This window comes from Cheilinus undulatus, linkage group 10 (assembly GCF_018320785.1).
Source record: "Cheilinus undulatus linkage group 10, ASM1832078v1, whole genome shotgun sequence".
In the NCBI taxonomy this organism is placed as follows: domain Eukaryota; kingdom Metazoa; phylum Chordata; class Actinopteri; order Labriformes; family Labridae; genus Cheilinus; species Cheilinus undulatus.
Window position 1 is genome coordinate 28,693,788 of NC_054874.1, and position 20,487 is coordinate 28,714,274.

Genomic DNA, 20,487 nt, shown 5'->3' on the forward strand with positions numbered 1-20,487 from the left:
CAGACAGTTTAGTTTCGTTTTCTAAGCTGGAGCGAAGTGAAGAAGGGAGGGAGGAGTGTAAGCTGACCTTTAGACACGCCAGTCAACTGTTGTTGCAAAGAAGGCAATCAATGGGCTCCTGCCCCTGCAGCATGGGCTAGTGTTTAACAAGAACAAGCGCACCGCCCCAACGGGAAAATGCGGTTTGTCAGACTGACAGTCCAACCCTGGTCACGTGACATACAGAGGATACCTGTTCAAGACACACCTACCTGTCTTCCAGTGGAATCCTTCCGCGCAGGCTCAATTTGATCATGCACAACCAGGAACTATTTGAACTCATGTATATAAAAGCGTTCTACCTCCGGCTGAAGTGCATCGGTTTAGCTCAATGGTTACTTCCAACGTTACTAGTTTCCACTCAGCGGGCCGCGGTCTGCAGGGTTCAACCAAGGGCGCTGTCCGATGTTTTCTTTTGCTTCCCTATATTCTGTTAGATTTTTAACTGTTTACGTCACAAATATCAGGAAAAGAGAAATCGCACAACATAAAGTTATGTAGTGAGAAGAAATCCGGACAGTCACCACAGTTTCCTATCTCAAATCTTACCCTATATTTTCCTTCTACACTCATTATAAACATAGAAGATTTAAAAATTAATAATCATAATATTTCTGATGTAATAATCTCGGATAATCCAGCCAAACAAAGTAAACTGTCTCCTGAGTTCTTGCTTGGACTTAATCAGCTCGGACATACCACATCCTTTCCAGTAGGAGTCGCTGTAGCTGCAATACTGGGACGTTTTTACTTAATGCTTGTGTGGATTTAGCTCCTCTACATCACTGAAATACTAACCTCAGTAAAAAAAAAAAAAAAAGCACAATAATTAACTTTTTAAGCTGTCAACACTACTGTTTAGATAATTTATGACAGTTATGTGTGTGTATATACATACGGGTTAATGTAACTTTGACATATCATGGCAACTAAATGTAAAAAAAAAAGGCAAAATCAATACAGCTCCAAACAGCCATGTTATAGTGACTCACTCAAATTACTGCCAGCTCTACTTCCAGATTGTTCTGGCACATTTTGATGACTGAAGTGTTTTACTATACGATATAACAGGGCAATTAATCGTCATATAGTGAATGATAAAGAGGAAACACGAGTGTAGTCCTCCAGAAAACAAATGATAAAGATAATAAACCATCTGAACAAATTTACTCCATCAAACAATAAGCATGAAAAAAGTTGAACTGTGGCCTTTCGACTTTGTTCCCAGTAGCTGTTATGATGAGTAACATCCGCTAGATGGCGAACTAAGACCAGAGATTAAAAGTAGCCTATAGCCCAAAACACCATAAAAATAACTAATAGCCTCTGATTGAAATATGAAAAGACAAGTAATATTAAGTCCTGATTTTTTTCATTTGTGTTTGTGTGAGGACAATCCTAAAGTGATTATGTTTTAATCTTATTTGTTCCCATAGGTTGATACATTAAGCAAAATTTAACAGCCCTCAATTTGTTCACACTTTTTAATATTTAGACAAAATATTATTTTCATTTCACCTTCATCTAACCAGGAAAACCTCATTGAGATTAAAAACCTCCTTTTCCCAAGAGTGTCCTGGCCAAGACAGGCAGCAGCATAGTTAAAGTTACAGACAGTGAGAACCCATACATAAAAGCATAACAGTGCACTAGAAAACACAACATCAATAAATAAGCAAGTATTTGTCAAAACTGGACCACAATCATAAAACCCCACAGATCGAGTAGAACACATATCAGCCTCCAAATCATCTAGCATCCCTTAAAGTATCTAAATGAGACCAAGTCATGAATTCTCTAATCCAATAATCAAATATGTTTATTGATTCATAGAAATTAGAAAAAAAAAAATAATAATAATTTGACAAAAAGTCAGGATGGTGGGAAAGAAATTTGTGTTTTCTCTATATTTTCAGTTTTGCATCTTACAGTTGTGCCAAAAGTTGTTTTGACTTTTCATTTCATATTTTAACCTTTACAACTCATAACTCTGACTTTTATCTAATATTTCCTATTTTGGACTTTTAAAGTCATGATTTTAAATTCTATCCCATGTTTTGACCTTTTTCAACTCCTAACTTTGACTTGTATCTCATTTTTCCCTTTAAAACTCATGATTTTAAATTTTATTTCATATTTTGGACTTTTAAAACTCATTAACTTGAAATTTCATCTCATATTTTGACATTTTAAACTCATGATTTTATGTTTTTCTCATATTTTGGCTGTTAAAAATTATGATTCTGAATTTTATCTCACTTTTGACTTTTTAGATTTATGGTTTCAGTATCCTATCTCATTTCTTTCCTTTTAAAAACATTATTTTGACTTTAAATGTCATGTTTTTACCTTTTAAACTTATAAGTTTGACTTTTTATCTCAGATTTTGAGTTTTTGACTTGTCATGTTGACCTTTCAATCAAAAGATCTTTTACCATCAGTGCCAAGTTTTTTACCCCCATAATTTATTTCTGGTGAAAATAAGGTTGACTTTTTATGGTTAAATATCGACCCTGTTATCTTTATTTATCTATTCAGATTCAAAATTGTTGAGCCCTCAGGTTAGACTGAAGTTCAGAATCCGGCCCCTGCTGTGATTGTAATTCATTCCAGCCAAAGGGAACAGCCAATTTAAATGGCTTTTTTCCAAGTTCAGCGCTGACCCATGGGACAGAGAGTAAGAAAGCATCCTTAAAATGAAGAGGAAAGTTTCAAGAGCGCTTTTAAATGATGTAGGGAAGAAGGTAGGAAGGAAGACAATCGAGAATAGCCTTGTAGGTAAGAATACTCCAGTGATTTAGTGTATGTGAAGACAGAGAAGAACAACCAACACTTTCATACAACAAACAGTGATGGGTAAGCTTTAAAGGTGAATTGTGTAACATTAAGCCAAGCATTTACCAGAACACACTTGGTATAAATGAAAACAAAACAAAACAAAACATAAATAAGTCTATTTTAGAACTGGAGGACTAAATAACAGAAATCTTTTGTTTTTGGTTATTCCACTGGTTCAGGATTATCATCAGAAATAAGCATTTCAATCTAGAATCAGACTGTTAGATGTAACTAACGTTGCCCAGTTTTACACACTGCACCTTAAAGTTAGTACTAAACCTCAGAACCCCATGACACACAGAGTCCAGAGCATGTCAGCTCATGTATTAAACTCATTTGAAGTCAGATGTTGTCTGTGGATATATTGTATATCAGCTTGGATAGAGGTTTAAAACGTCTACATGTTGAAATATAAAGGTTAAGACCCTTGATGACATCTAGCCATAAACCCTTAGTTCCTGTGGTTTTTCTTTTCCAGTAACCAGCATCAGGTCATGATATAATATCACTTGCTTGTGAAATAGAGTTGACACAGTATTTTCTATTTCCACAATCATATATATCTGTCAACAGTGTTACTTATTCAATGTTAGGGGTTTATAAAACTGTATAACACCACATACAATAGTTAATACATTATGTTGTTTATTTGGTTTGGCCATTTACATTTGTAAAGGGCTAGAGCAAAGCCATACACTGAGTTTGGAATGGGGGCCAGTTCCTGAAAAAGGATCCATATGACGAGCCTTGGAGATATTTCTTGACATATATTATATGTTCTAATTTTTAGCTTCAGTCAATGAATCAATCAAGTTGTTTAGGATTTTCTTATCTGTAACAACCTCCTTGTTTGCTTCAAGCATACATGTGTTGACTGTCTTTGTGGTTGTAAATAATTTGCCTAAAATCCATGCCACAAATAGTGATGCTGATGTAGCTCTCTCTTGTTCTGTATGAGCCAGAAAACTTCAGGTCAGCCTAAAAGTCTCAAGGAAAGAAAATGGACATAAGTGGTGTCTGTGTTTGAATGAGCTGACTTAAAATGCCCTCTAAAGCTTGTATTCCTCACACACCTTTATGCACTCATTGCAGAGTGAGCACAGAACTTGCACAAACAGATAAAAACACAAACTTCTATGTCCATTCAATGTTGGACTCTCTGCATCTTCTTTTTTATAAGGAAGAGACACATTTTGTCTGGTGAATGGGTTATGTGCTCGCAAGAATATGTTCCTAAGTGCTAAAAATCAGTGCTGAGGTGGCAAAGTGGAGAGTAGTGCATATTTCAGGCAGAAGTGACAAAGACTAAACAAAGATACTAGAACAGTTGTTTGTATTATATTTAAGCAGATTAAGTAGTCTGCTAAAAACGACCCTTCAGTTGGAGGCTCTGGGGCTGGCCTCCAATTAAATGGCATGGGTTTAGAGCATCTGTTTGTTTCACTTGTGCCAAGTTTAAAGTCTTTTTTGTATAAAATTTAAAAAAGTTAGAGCCATATGATTACTAGTACTGCACTGGTCTTTGGCATACAGTAAGGATAAAGCACACGGCTGACAATCTGAATAAAGGTCATTGTTTTAAAATGAAATCATAAATCTATAATGGGAATATTCTCAGTTTTTGTGTTATTATTTAACAGATCCATCAGTTACTCAGCATGAGAGATGACATTGATGACATTGTGACTACAAAGGCCTGCACTGTTGTTGTTATGCTGGTCTTCATCCAGTAGATGGCGTCATAGGATCATAAATAAAAAGAAGTTGTTCAGTTTGCCTGACTTGGGCTCATGACGGGTCAGATTAACTAAAGCTTTACCTGCTTCATCTAAATCGCATAAAAAATGTCCAAGCAGATGATTGTATCTTAAAAAGAATAGAAGGAAAATCTCCCTCCAATGAAATACGAAAAACAGCCCTGACCCCCTCCTTCTCCTCCTCTGACCCTCTGCAGTCTGAGGAGTAACAGGTCATGGTCAGGTGGCTGCTGAGTGCCAGTTCAGAGAAAGTAATGGCTGTCTTCCTGTCGGACAATGGGCTGAGCGAGGCGATAGGGGCGGATGAGACCGGCTTAATGCTCCGTGTAATGCATGTTAATGTAACAGGCACCGAGGGACCGCGGGCCGGAGCGCTTTGGGATTATTTATCACAAAACATTTGTATTCTTCCGTCGGAGAACGCTTGATCCCGGATAGCTGCACACTAATCCTTCACTCCGTTAATTAAAAAGAAGGGGAAACCAATGGAACTGGTGGTGGTGATTTTTTTTCTTTTCCAGAAATGTAATCATTTCTGGAGAAGCTTAACCATCTGCTTGAGGTTAAGTCTGCAAGCAGATTGTGTTTTCTGCTTATTTAAACCTGGGGATTTAAGTTTTTTTCCTGAAAAGGGAAGGGTGATGCATTTCTGGGGCTGCTTGTGGGAGAGATGACTCTGGGACAGTGTTTGTGCCCAGGAAAGTAAAAGTGATACTTCTTATGTAACAACTTTTTTGCACAATGAGCATTTAATGATATGATATGAGTTTTTACTCAGAAGTACGTCATGACCTGTGCTATCCATGTCTGCAAATATCAGACTGAGTATGAATCATGCTGAGACTTAATCCCACCTCCATTTTCCAACAGTAATTATTCTCAGTTGGCTTGAAAGAAAAACGTCAAAAACAACTATTCCCACAGGATGCTTTATTTTTCTGTTTTAAGGAAGATGATCAATAGATATCAGTGTTGTTTTTCCCTGATCAGCCTCACAAAGGACCAACAAACAACACCATTTTTTAACAGAGGACGCAATCTTCAGATTTTGGGGGGCAGTTAAACTGAAAGTGTTTCATCTCATGTTAGAAAAATGCTGCCTCTAGGAAGAAATTTGTGTTTCTAGTTTTTTTTCTCTCTCATCTCCTTCCCGCCTCTTTCTTTCTGAGCAGCTAACAAGCCAAACGCTGCCCGGGGGCCAACGCTGTGTCGTCAGTCCCAAGAAGAGACTTTCAGATTTCTAGCCACCGTTTTACATTAGGATGCCACTCGTGTCTGTGTGGAGGCGAACTCGAATCCACAAAGGCATCCTTCTCTCTCTCGTTCCCTCTCTCTGCGGCTCAGTGGTTGTCTAACTGACCAGGATTAAGAGGAAAAAGATTAGATGTGAACAAACATGTGCCGCACTCTAAAGAGGCCCGAGTTGTCCTCTTTGTCCCATAAAAACCAAAGAGCTCAGTGACAGTGCTTTCATCCACTGGAGTGTGATTTCAGCCCTGGAAAACATCCATGCCCCTTCCCGGTCATATCCAAAGTGTAAACACCTATGGGATATTTGTCTAATCCCAACGATAATACCTGATTAGAGACAACTATGATTAAGGCGTTATGACATTGCTTTTATGTTGATTGTGTTGATACATGTTCCCGCTAACTTAAGTGAATTAAAGTCGTGTAATACGCTTTAGGATGTGAGCAAAACCTGCTCGTGACTGTCATTGTAATCATTTTAAGGTCTTAAATGTAGCTGGCACTTATTTCAATGCTGATTAAAATTGAAGTATCATCCTAATGCATCATGGATTCTTTTTGTAACACCCACTTTGGTGTGTGATGACTAATGAATGGGGCTGTTTTGCAATGTGGGCATTCATCTTCAAAGGGATCTCATTAAAAAGCATTATAGGATCCCAGGAGCCCACTGGGCAGTGTCCACTGCGTGGTCCACTTGAGCCAGTGAGAATGAGTGTTCAGGACTGTGTTTATGTTTACTGCAGCAGGACACCGGTAGAAACGTGCGTAATTCTGTAAAGCTATGAAAGAGTTATAATACATCAAGCAAAATAATGTTTGCTGCAGCTGCCTCCCTGGGCCTGTAGGTCACCGTGACAAATCCTTGTTCAGTGTCATCTGTTAAATGCAGCCTAGAAAACGACACCCACAACTCAATTTGTCCCCTAATCCAAATCTGGCTGTGACGTCTGGTGTCAAACTTGCGCCTTCTCGTCTCTTTAATGGGTCACATGAACAGACAGGGGGATGTGAAAGGGTTAAACGTCTACAGTAATTAGAGGCGCACTTCGCGTCTGCGTCCTCCAATACGAAGCTACGTCTCCCCCCGTCTCTCTCTCTCTCTCTCTCTCTCTCTCTCTCCCTCACACACACACACAGACAAACACACACGCCTCCCCTCCAGCTCCTCCAAGTGTCTAATACACTGGAAAATCAAAGCGCGAGCCTCCCTCGTTCACTCAACACCGGTGTTGCGCGTGGAGAACAACAGAGAGGGAGAGAGATGCTTTCCTCTCCGGTCCCCTCTGCTGAACTCTAAGAGAAAGTTATTCTCACACAGATGTTACAAACTTTTATATGAAGATTTTTTTTTTTTTTTTATCATTTGTCAAAGACTTTGTGCTTTTATGCACTTTTTAGCTGCGCAGCTGTGTGAGGCGAGAGATGTCTTGGTGAGGTGATTTTACGCACAGAGCTGAGATGGATCACAGACTCTCGAGAGGCAGCTGGGTACCGGTGACAGGGCTGGTCATATGTTTGCTTCTGTGTGCATGTGTAGTGGACCTGGTTCTTGCGCAAATTCGGTACTCCATCCCCGAAGAACTGGAGCATGGAGCTTTTGTGGGAAACATCGCCGAAGACTTGGGCTTGGATGTAGCCAAGCTGTCAGCTCGGAGGTTTCGAATAGTCTCAGGCGCAAAGAAGCAGTACTTAGAGGTGAACTTGGAGAATGGCATCCTCTTCGTCAACGAAAAAATAGACAGAGAGGAGCTGTGTGAGCGAAGCCCGAGCTGCTTTTTACACTTACAAGTGGTTATTGAGAACCCACTAGAACTGTACAGAGTTGAAGTGGAGATTTTAGATGTGAATGACAACTCTCCCAGTTTCCCGTGGAGCGAATTTAATCTTGACATCACAGAGTCAGCTGCGCCCGGCTCACGTTTCCCGTTAGAGAGCGCACAGGACCAGGACGTGGGCACCAACTCCCTGCGCTCCTACCAGCTGAGCGCAAACGAGCACTTCGTGCTGAATATCCAGACGCGCAATGATGGAAGCAAGTTTGCCGAGCTCGTGCTGGACACCCCACTGGACCGGGAACAGCAGAAAAAGCACGAAATGGTACTCACTGCCTTTGATGGGGGGTCACCGGAGCGCTCCGGGACAGCGCTGATAACCATCACGGTGTTAGACGCCAATGATAACGTGCCCGTGTTTGACCGCTCTGTGTACAGGGCGAGTCTGGTGGAGAACGCACCGAGGGGGACTCTGGTGCTGAAGCTGAACGCCACAGACCTGGATGAGGGCTCAAATGGTGAGGTGACCTATGCGTTTAGTGGGCACGCTCCCCTCAAGGTGCGTGAACTGTTCAACGTGGACCCCTACACGGGTGAAATCCGAGTGAAGGGCATTGTGGACTATGAGAAAGCCAGTGTTTATGAACTCTACGTGCAAGCTAAAGACAGGGGACCCTCCGCTGTGGCTGTGCACAGTAAAGTGCTGGTGGACATCCTTGATGTGAATGACAACGCACCCGAAGTTATCCTCACATCAGTGTCCACTCCTGTGCAGGAGGACGCGCCACCAGGCACGGTGATAGCTGTTATCAGTGTCATGGACCGGGATTCGGGGGAAAACGGGAATGTGGACTGCCAGATACCGAACAACGTCCCCTTTCAGCTCCACTCTTCTTTTAAAAACTATTACACTCTGGTGACGAGCGAGTTTCTGGACAGGGAAGCGGTGCCAGAGTACAACATCACCCTCACAGCGCGAGACTTGGGCTCCCCTTCACTCTCCACCAGAAAAACCATCCTAGTTCAAGTGTCTGACATTAATGACAACCCCCCACGGTTCTCTCAACCTTCATACACTGTTTATGTGACCGAGAATAATGCCCCCGGCGCTTCCATTTGCTCCGTGACTGCCTTCGACCCCGATTCCAACCAGAACTCCTATCTGTCCTATTCTATTCTGGACGGTCAGATTCAGGGCATGCCCGTGTCCACTTATGTCTCAATCAACTCCGACAACGGCAACATCTATGCGCTGCGCTCCTTTGATTATGAGCAACTTAGAAACTTTCAGATCCTGGTTCAAGCACAGGACGCTGGTTTCCCTCCTCTCGCCAGTAATGTCACAGTAAACGTCTTTGTGCTGGACCAGAACGACAACGCACCCATTGTTGTGTCCCCGCTGCCCAAAAATGGCACCGTGGCGACAGAGGTGGTTCCGCGGTCAGTGGATGCTGGGTATCTGGTTACCAAAATAACTGCGTTAGACGCGGACGCAGGGCAGAACTCTCGGCTGTCGTATCAGGTGTTACAAGCTACAGACCCCGGACTGTTCAGCGTGGCTCTGTACACGGGAGAAATCAGGACTATTCGCCGCTTGGTGGAAAAGGACGCAACAAGGCAGAGGCTGGTAATATTAGTCAAGGACAACGGGCAGCCGCCGCTCTCCGCCACCGTCTCCATTGTCCTCACAGTGGTAGACAGCGTGCCCGAGTCGCTGTCAGATTTCGGAGATCTCACCCTCAGCCCACAGCCCCCCTCCAACCTCGCTCTCTACTTGATCGTGTCACTGAGCACAATATCTTTAATTTTCCTGGTGGCAATTATCGTGCTGGCAGCGATCAAGTGCTACAAAGACAGGGAGACCATCAGCGGGTACAATCTCCCCCCGTTCGCCTGCTGCTGCTGCGGGGGCTTTCAGCCCGATCCCCCCCCGGAGGTGCTCAAAAAATCCAACCTCAACCTGCAGATTTCCTCCGCGGCTAAAGTGCCCACAAACTGCATGGAAGTGAACGGAAACAGCAGCCTCTCTCAGTCCTATTGTTACAAAGTGTGCCTGACTCCCGAATCTGCCAAAAGTGACTTTATGTTTTTGAAGCCGTGCAGCCCGAGCAGCACACCGAGGAACAACGAGGCGAAGAGCGCAGACAACTCGTGGACCGCGCAGAGCAGGAGCGCGTCTGTGAACAACGGAGCAACTACTCCAAACGAGGTACAGTCAAATCAGTATACAGTAGAAGACAAGGGGAGCTGTGCTGTTCATCTGCCTGTTTCACCCACTGTCACAACAAAATCACCCTCACTTCTCTATCTGATAAGAATCTCCACTGTGACATTCTCAGTGAAGGTCAAATCACGCGTCAAGCGTCACACTGATTTAAAGTCAACTTGAGCAGAAGCCTCGCTTTCTTTCCCTCTGTGACTCCACACAGTACATGCTGTCTCGTCTGATTCTTATAATTATGATAAAAATGTATCTTCATTATGCAGCCAAAGTTATGTTTGGCACACGGGAAATGGAGTGAGACGATGTGAGATTAAATTTTAATTGACGTGTTAATGAAAGTGTTAAACCCTGTGCAGCAGCGAGCATATGCTGTGCGCATACCGTGTCTGATCATCTGTACAGAATGAAGTGAGATATCAATTACTGTGTGGGAGCAAACGGAGATCAGGTCCACTTTCCTCTCTGTTACATTTCAAGGTGTCAACACTATACAAGGAAAAACGTGTGCCACTATTTATTAATTATTAAAGACTTTTATTATAGTACTTTATGACCTACATCAGCCACTGTCTTTGCAACTCTCTCTCCCTCTCTGACTCACCTGCTTCAGCACACCTTGAGTTTGAACATTAAGTCAAGGTTATGAATGACAAGGTGAATGTCAGTTTGAATTCATCTGCTTTGGTTTCAGACAATTCCTGTCCGACCACTGAGATTTACGACACGCCTTCTTGCTCTCAAACTAACAATATAGGACAGATAACCTCACTAACTATGCCTCAAGGGCATACACGCTGCCCGGACCATTATACTACACACAATTCAGGGGAGAAGGGAGGGTGGGCTTCCATTATTGATAAAAAGGAAAAGGAGGGGAGGCAAATGGTTGGTTTTGGGGAGACATTGGGAGGACAGTGGAGAGGACATCGTCGGGGGGGGGGGCAAGGACATGGCTGGGCTGAGACGTGGGCCGCCTGTAGATCGACACCAACGCTGTCCTCAGAATGCAAGGAGGGAGGGAGAGAGAGAGAGCGCACGAGAGAGAGAAAGAGAGAGAGAGGTGGCTTCATTTTTGTCGAGCAAGGGATGGAAGAGAGGAGGGGTGAAACAGATTTTGGGGAGGGGGCTTAAGGAGAAAGGGAGAGTTTAAGGAGGCAGACTGATATCTACACCAGTGTTTTAATTCTGACAGAGTTCCACTCTGGATATCCGCACGCCAGCGCTCATTGCCTCCATGTTTTCATGGCTACCAGACTCCAGCAGGCAGACGGACAAATGTCACCTCGGTCATTGGCTCACACACCTCTGGCCACAAGAGGCATTTCGAGGTCACGGGGGTTTTTCCGCCTGCAGCTACGCTCCTCTCCTCCAGGAGAGAGTGTCCTTCCTCCCCGTCGTTAATTGGTGCCCCTCTGCGTACAGACCTCACGAGGTCGTCAGTGACACATTAAATCTAAAAGGCAAATCACTAGCAAGCTATTACAGCGTTACACACTGCGCGTAGAGCAGGCCTGTTGATGAATTGAAGGTTAAAAGAAGGATTAAACACACGCAGGATAGGTGCGTGCGCGTAAACGAGTGTAGATGCGCGTTTTAGTCTCTTGGGTTGTGCATATACAGCTGCGAGGACCGTAAACTTTTCAAGGCTCTCTGTGAGACTTTTAATTAAAAACCTTGCTCGAGGAGCGTCAGGCAAATATTAATGTAAAATGATGCATAAAATCCACAAAACAATGACGTGTGTAATTTCTTAATTTCCTCCCTGGCACGGTTTCCTTTGAAGATTAAAATCATGTTTCGTTTCATCCCGGTGGGGTTCTAATTGGTTTTGTGCGTACTTGGCAAGGGGTGTATTTTGAATACCGATTCTAATAATACGCTTACGTCGCATTCTCCTTGTTAACAATTTCAAGTGAATTAATAGAGCGTGGAATCCATACTATAAGCCTAAGACGTGGAATAAATATCACTCGGGTGCTCTCCTTCAGCCCTCCCTCTGCGCCACAGAGGATAAAAGCAAAACTAAGTGACAGAAGAGCCGAAGCTGAAGGCAACAGCACCTCTGCTCTCAAAAATAACGTTTTTCAAAACATCCACAAGGCGGCAGCCACGATCCATATGAAAGGACTCATGGCTCCATTTCAGGACGAATACAAAGATAGACTACTCCTCATGTCAATTATATCTGACCTCTACTGATTCGAGAGGACAGAACGAGGAGAAGCGACTTATTCTGATGACAGACATTTCTCTAAATAGATCCCGGCAGTTCAAATTCACAACTACATGTCTTAACATGTTTTTATCAAATCATTTTTATGAAGCTGAAATTAAACCATGTCTTTCTATTTTTCCTGCAGCTGAAACAGCCAAACACAGACTGGACCCTCACAAAAAATCAGAACTCCTCCATCAAAAGGTACAACTTCTGATATCTGCATCTGTCTACCAACTCTTCAGCTTTAATTCAGCTTAATATTTAGTAAGCTTCGGGGAAAAACACTAAAGACTTTTATAAAACACAAGTAATGCCGTCATTTTCATACTTGTATCTTGTCTGCAGTTATAACTCAATCAACATGGATGGCACCCTTATGCGTAAGGCCATGCATGCAGACCCAGAGAACTATGTCACGTCCATGGCTCCAGGACAGTACTGGACTTGGGGAACTCACATGAGAGGCATGAAAGGTAAGAGACACTAAGGCTACGTTCACACTTCAGTTAAAAGTGACCCAAATATGATTTTATGTGACTCATAACTGTCTTTTTCTGTCAGTGTAAAGATCTCAAGTCACATTGGATCTGTCATTTTTGTATCAGACTCAGGCCACTTTCATAGTTGTTACTAAATCAGATACAGATCTGATCTTTTGGACTTTGACTGCAGTGTGAACAGCCAAACAAAACAAATCAGATCTGAGCAAAAGATCAGACTGGAGCATTATTATGCTCTTTTTACCTGAAATTGTTTTTTCCTTATTGTCTCTACTTATTTCAATGAACGCCAATAATATGCAGTCACACCCAGACTACATCATCCAAGCTCTGTTTCTTTATTTTGATTTGTAACTACTGTTTTCTTGGCCTTGTTTGGCACAACACACTTAGTTTTAGAAAAGTGGTCTGCAAACACAAACAGCTCTACACAACTAAGTCAACTTTGCATGCTTAAGTCCCTTTTTCTTTCTTCCTCTCTTTGTCATATCACAGACTATAAGATGTCTCCTTCCACCAGCGGGGTCCCCTCTCGCCCCTGGACTCCTCGCTGCACACCTCCTCCCCAGCAGCAGCAGCCATCCATCCCTCCCCACCCTCACCCTCACCCACCACCTGACTACCACCACAATATGTACATCCCTGGGACCCCATCAGGCTTTTGCACCCTGAGGCCTGCGGCACAGCGAAGTGAGCTGGACGTCCACAACTCCTTCTCAACTTTTGGCAAGAAACGACGCCTTCAGATGTCCCCACAGGGAGAAGCTGCGATTATAAATAACGACTTGTACAATGACTGATGTACCAATGACTGTCTGAAGGGATGATCATCATGATGAATAACCTCATCTCAACATAGAGGAAGCCACCATGGATGCATTAATGAACATTTAATTTAGGTGGATTGAAAGCAGAAGATGTGCAATTTATTGAGTAAGACATCATATAATGAATGAACAGTTCATTTTGGCCCTCTAAGTGACTTGCCACTAAATCAAGGCCAATGTCTGTGTCTGCCTATCATTACTGTCGTTGTTATTATCATTGTTATTATAATTTAGACAATCAAACTGGAGCAGCAGTTTCATCCAATATGTTTTGAAAAAACATTGGTGGACAATAATTTTGCACATCCTTATGAATTTATATTTTTGGTTTAACAAAAAGAGTGTTTTTCTTTTTGTACGCTTGTTTGCTGACAAAGCTTGTGCGAATATGGCAAATAGTATGAGTATGTATATGCAAGCTGCAACATGGTGCAGATAACTGTAAAGGCCGGGGATTTCCCCCACACATGTACTGTATACATTTATGAGAATAAAATATTTTTTTCATATTATTTATGCCTCTCAAACATGCATGTGCAGCCTAGAGTAATTCAGAAATTCAAGGGTAGGCATTTGGTCATCTGCATGCACAGAAGCATTTAGACGAGTTTCCTGGATCTGTGTTTAATAAGCTGGAGTCAATTATTTTGGGGTGAAAAAGTTCCACAGCCACTCTTATAAGGGTGGAAAGCTTTTCGCCTTGGTAAGCTGTTTTCCACGGTGAGGAATAAACACAGTAAAATGCTAACATATGCTAATTGGAGTGCTTGCATTTCCATTTGCCCGCAGAGAATAGTGGGGTTCATTAACTGAACAAACAGAACCTCCTCTCTCGAAATATCACTTTAATTAAGACCACGAACACGAATACAAGCGTCAGGGGAAAGAGGGGGCTCAGCTCCAAATGCCACACCTGGATGTGAGCTCGGGGGCCTGTGACTTCTCTCTCTGTGCCCTTTTACTTCTTACTTCTCAGGGAATTAGTTCTTGACATCAACAGATGAGAGCTGGCCACGGGCCAGAAATGAACAGGGTAATTAGGTCGTCTTATAGCTCAGATTGAAATGAATTCCGTTAATAAGGAAACGGTGTCCATAGAGAGCATGGAGGGGAGCAAGGTAACCTTCTCTGCGGTAAGGTGTTCCATGGGGACGGCTGAAGGGGCAGCAGGATTTAGGTCAGCTAGGCTTACTTTCAGATGAGGGAGGAACAGAGCTCTGTTCTCAAAATAGAGCTGTAGGATTGGTCTCTGCTTTAAGAACAGCTTTAAAGTTAATAAAGTTATTCTAGGATAATTAAACAGGAAATAGTCTGGGAGTTCAATTTTATGTCTGCACTTGGAGACCAAAAAGGCAAAAAAAAAATTCGGTTTATTTTAAGCCCCGCGACTGGTGAGGTGAACCAAAGTATGAGTTGTTTTACTGGTAATATTTTAGTGATACAAATGAGGAAATCAGGAAGAAACATGTCAGGTTTGGGCAATTGATACTCCTTACAGATCACTTTACATCCTCTCACTCTGGTGGTCATTCGTGTTAGGAGCTGTCCATTTCCATGGTGCTGAAAGTGTTTGAAACAACATGCCGTTATGCCCGGCCAGCTGCGATGTCATCAGTCATCCGCCAGAGGGCGCCTGTGACACAACGCAAGTAAAACTGGTGCAGATGCTTGGATATAAGGCTTTCGAGGCACTTCTCTGCCTTTTTTTCCTCAAAAACGAACAAAAACTTCGAAATCTACACAAGGCCATCCTTAAAAGCTTTGATAACTTACATATATTTGCATGGTTCTAATCTGATTTCACTTATACAAAAGAAAGAAACACCATAAGGTCAACTAAAGGGCAACATGTATAAAACAAAGGGGGACAGTTTTATTCTTTGATGTCAATGGTGAAAGAAATATTCTGATTATGCTGACCCTCAGTAAAAGCAGAACTACTAAAGCACACAAAAACTGCATTAAAATGTTAATTTAATCAGTATAACTAAAACATCTTAGTAATTCTTGTAGGGAATCAACACAGCTTTTATATGAAATGACAAAAACAGAAGTAACTCCTTATATTAAGCCTTATGTGGTGTCCAGAACATACAAATGGACTCATTTTCAGTGGTTACCCACTTGACTTACCCCTACAGATTTATATTACAAAGTAGTTGTCTGGGTCAAATGAACCCAGGGGTTTAAAAGTATATTTTGGGTGCTGAAAACTTTCTCTTAACTAGGCTTGCTGGTAATGAGTGTGGGTGTGTGTATGTGTGTTTGTAAATGAGCGTGTTTGTAAGTGTCATAATGTGTTTTTCTGTGCCTGCTATTCCTGCACACCACTGCAGCTTTGTTTCATTTCAAGCACTTATATACACCTCTCTGCCTCTAAATTCCCAACACAGTTCACCTTTTGACTTGTGGTAACCACTTTTTATTTTCTTACAAGCTATCCCAGATGCAAATTTCGGGCCGGCTGCAACAATAAAAAGTTATGTCTGTGTGGATCCTTATCACAATCAATAAAGACAGTGAGAAGATTCTCTGCCTTGGAGATGATTTTTAGGAGAGCTAAGCTTTGCAGGATAATGAAGAATGAGATTTTTTAGAATTTCCATACATTCAGTATCTACATTGCTTATTCTGTTTGGGGTCGCAGGCTGGAGCCAACCCAAGCTGTCATTGGGCAATAGACTGGGCACACCTTGGACTGGTCAGTCAATCACAGGGGCTGACACATAGAGACAAACAACTAGGCATGCTCAAACTTATGGGCAATTTAGAGACGACAGTCAGACTAACAAGCATGGCTTTGGACTGTGAGAGAAAGATAGAGTACCCTCAGAGAACCCACTCATGTACAGGGAGAGCATGCAAACTTCTTAAGGAAAGGCAATGTCTGACAGAAATTTGGCTCAAGAACCTTCTTGCTGTGAGGCAACAGGCTTAATCCCTGCACTGTACATCACAAAAATCAGATAGGACTTTTATTCTGAAGTTGAACTTTAAAAGGGGTTAAGGACAAACACTGACCATCCATGTTGTCTGTATTGCTTGTAAATGGGTTAAAGTAAATCTTTGTTAAGAATTTTCACAAAATTGTATGGCTGTATCGATTTAAAAACCTAATATTGCAGTGGGTCCAGCAGACCGAGGAACACTTGATGAGTAACAAAAACATGAACATCACACAAGGGTTAAAAAAAAACATAGACAGTGACAGTTATACAAAAATGCAGACTAAAAAGAAGCATTTTAAATGATTTACGAACTAATGATTATCACTTTGTGATTGTATTCTTTAGAGTAAAACTTTATTATATCTTTATTTTGAGTTTTTTTGCTTTTATTGCAAACAGAATATACAAACAAGGTTATCTTAACAACTAGGAATACCAGCCAATTGTATAAGCAATAAGTATCTGTCCTTTTTTAAGCTCAGTTGGCAAGTTCTTTTTCTTTTTTTTTTGTAACATTAACAACAAAATAGCATAAAAAGGTCTAAAATAGCCCAAATAACACATACAGCACTAAAGGTTGTACCCAAAAAAGAACAAAAAATTATCGGGCAGCTCTTTTGCAGCTCCCAGTCCAAGATCAGTTCATACATAAATCCGTATACATACTCACATACACATGCTGACACATACTAAAAGACATACCTCCTGGCATACTAGTATTTCACTCAAAATAACATGAGTTTGCATCATTATTCATTTACATTTTTATCAAAGCATGTGTGTCTCAACTCACAGCCTCCTGCACCCTCTCTCGGGATGCTAAGTCCCTCACATAGACTATAAATGCCATGGGGGAAGTGGAGTGAAGTAGTGCCACCCCTTGTTTATAGAAAACCATAGAAGAAATTGGTCATGTGACCACATATTTTTTGAAGAGCCATCCATTTTACTCATCCTGCATAAAAGAGGGACACATGGCATGAGAGGTAAGCACATTTTAGCTCAAAAAACTGATTTTTGCCTTTCAAAGTAAAAATTCTATGATCAAGGTTTATTGATTGTTGTGTCTGAACAATTATAGTCAAGTTTGAAAACATTTCACACATGTTTTAGTGCTTTATTAGGCTACAAAATGAGTCTGTACAGTTAGCATGATGTTAGCTCTGAACTGCTGGATCATGCTAACTTTTAAAAATAGTGGGGCTGGGGTGATTTGTGTAACAGGGCCTGGGTTATGTTGTGCCAGTGGCACACCCACAAACCCAGACCCAACTACCCACAAATCCAGACCCACACACCCAGAGACACAAATCCCAGACCAAATGACCTAGACCCTAACCCATACACCCACCCTAACAAATTCACACAACCACAGATCGAGACCTACACACCTAGAACCCAGCAAAGAAGGGCCAAGAACAGCTGGAGAAGTGAGGAGATGGGCATGCCTCATCAGTGTTTGATTAACCTGCCATTTGTTTAATTTAGCTAACACTGATTTTAGTTTAGGGTTTGCACTTTGTTATGAAAGAGCAGTTTTATTCAGTTTTTAAGTGGCCTAAATCACAATGAGATGTTCAGAAATTGGCCTAAGTCACTTTGTATATGTTAGATAACTGACAGACAGCGTTCTATGTATGTCAAAGGCATCTATTGCCAAAGCCTTTCTGCCTGAAATGATTCACAAATATCATATGTTGTGTATTCAAGTTTTTTTGTGTTTTCCCAAAAACTAGAAAATGTGTCCTGTGCCATTAGTTTAATAGGGTGATGACATCTAAATAAACCTTAAATGAGTAATTTTGTATTGACTTTGCTTTTATATAGCATTACAGTTTATGAGATTAAAATCTTCTGTTTTACTTCAATAATCTTCACTAATTATAGGCACAATTTACCCCAGCGTATTCTCCCTAAAGGCACAACTCACCCTGCACTGGGGGCAAGTTGTGCCACAAGACCACTTTTTTTTCTGAAAGCTATATTTCTTAAACAGTTTATTTCAGATCTAAAGTTATTGTTCCCAGGGATGCACCACATCCTGAACATACTTAAGTTGGACTTTAAAGTCGTTTTGAGTTAAAAACTGGCACAACTCACCCCACTCTCCCCCAAATGCTTTCCATGTCTGTCTGCATTTTATTTGGGTATAAATCTGGCAAACATACTTCAAAAGCCGCTGTTTCTGTCATGACCCTCAACGTGATTCCTGGCCCCCTTGGATTCTTGCAGTTACAGATTACAGATTTGTCTCCTAATGTAAGCAACCTCTTGCTGAAAGATGGTCTGGCTCTCAAACTGATGCTTCAGTCATTTTTAATTTTTATGATGTTCCTTAACCATTCTGTGCTGAAAACACCATAAGAGCTACAAGAAAACAAAACTAAATATTAATACACATGTAGGCTACAGTAAAAATCTATCATTTTAGCTCTTGTAAATATTTCACATTTGTAAACCTTGACTTTTAACGTTATCATTTTATCCTTTAACAGCTTATATGACATTAGCTTACTTATTTCAACATGAATTGTACCTTTCCCTTTTTGTATATAAAAATTTCACATTAGAATGCACCAGGTAAACATAAACAACTCAAATAAAATATTATATCGGTCCCTTTTAAGTCTTAATCCATATGAAATGCTTTGGACCTTATTCATGCACATTTTCACTCGTATTTTGCAAACACAACACAAACACACTCGTTAACCGGACCGCGAGAAATGCAGAAACTTGCTGGCCCACACACATGCTAAAGTTGAACAAAACTACTATTCAGCACTTAAAAGTAGCTTTATAATGTTGAAAATATAGAACAAATAAAGTACAAACCTTGTTCCCAAAACAGCAGGGTGCTTAACCAGAAAAATCGCCATAGTTTATGTCTTAATGATTCATATTTTATGCAGCATTCTCCATTTTTAGATCGTCTCATTACCTTACTTCCTGTTTGTTACTTTTCAAAATAAAAGCCTCACGTTATAGACGTGATAAAAGGAAATGATCAGAAACCTGAGAAAATCACCTTCAAAATAAAAGCATTTATAAGTAAGTAATGGGTCATTTACACCAAACAAACAGAGTTTTGGGGACTCGGGTGTGGACTGTTCAAGCCAGTCTTCAAGACTTTTCAGCAGCATCATCCAAAATGGTGAAACCATGGAGCCGCTCCACGTAGCATGGAGAAATGTGACTGCCTAATTTTACATTTCCAACATCTATTATTCTTTATTAAACCATTTTGCATCATTCTAGAGGTGTAAAATGATACATATTTTCAATCTTATGAGGAAAAATAAAATATTTCTCAGATCTCTTGTGGCACATCTTACATTTGAAATCATTTATTGCCATAAATCCTTCCCACTTTCAGTATCAAGGTCCTTTTGCCATATTAATCTCAAACTTTAACTGACTGTACTTCTGTTACAGGACATTTTCAGATATAAAAATTGAAACAGAGTGTTAAGTGGTCAGGGAGTTTAGAAATGCCTCCAACTTATTTTCAGCCCAAAAGCTGGTCCCATACTACTCCTCAGTTAAATGCTTCCAAAAATCCCATGTTTCAGTCAGGCTGTATTCTTCTTTTGGGTCTTTTAAATACATAAATAGACAGTCTCTGTACAAATCATAGACAGCATGTATCCCTCTTGCCAGCCAGGTGTCCCAAAGGATAAAGTTTTTTACCTATACTAACTGATGAATTATTCCATACCGAGGAGTAGATCTGTTTGTATGGTGAGATTCCTAGAATTGTATGTGCTTTTGTCCACGCTGTAATATCAAATTCCCTCCTATCTGCCTTCCTGTTTTTTTTTTTTTGTAATAATATTCTCAAAATGGTGCTGTGAGGGCTTTCTCCATTCTTACCTAAGCAGGGTTAGAACCATAGTTTGTCCAATGTCTTTCTGACTAATTTCAAATGCTACATCATATAGCTCCATATGAGGGAGAGCTAGTCCTGGACTGAGGGGGTCACCTTGTCTGGTTAAAGAATGGTGATCTTGCTCCATCCATTGATACAACTGCACTTGAATCTGAGTAAATTATATTCATCCAGTTAAAAAAAATTCTCCCCACATCTAAATACTAAAAGAGTGTAAAAAA

General features: G+C 41.1%; 1 protein-coding gene across 1 annotated transcript; it reads left to right on the forward strand.

The window, feature by feature from the left end:
• Window positions 1–7,346: 7,346 nt before the first annotated feature.
• si:ch73-233f7.1 (uncharacterized protein LOC100537710 homolog) lies at window positions 7,347–13,402 on the forward strand. The gene is made up of 4 exons (XM_041797559.1): window positions 7,347–9,869; window positions 12,245–12,303; window positions 12,448–12,575; window positions 13,098–13,402. Exons 1-4 carry the CDS (start codon window positions 7,347–7,349, stop codon window positions 13,400–13,402), a joined length of 3,015 nt encoding a protein of 1,004 aa, XP_041653493.1.
• Window positions 13,403–20,487: the final 7,085 nt, after the last annotated feature.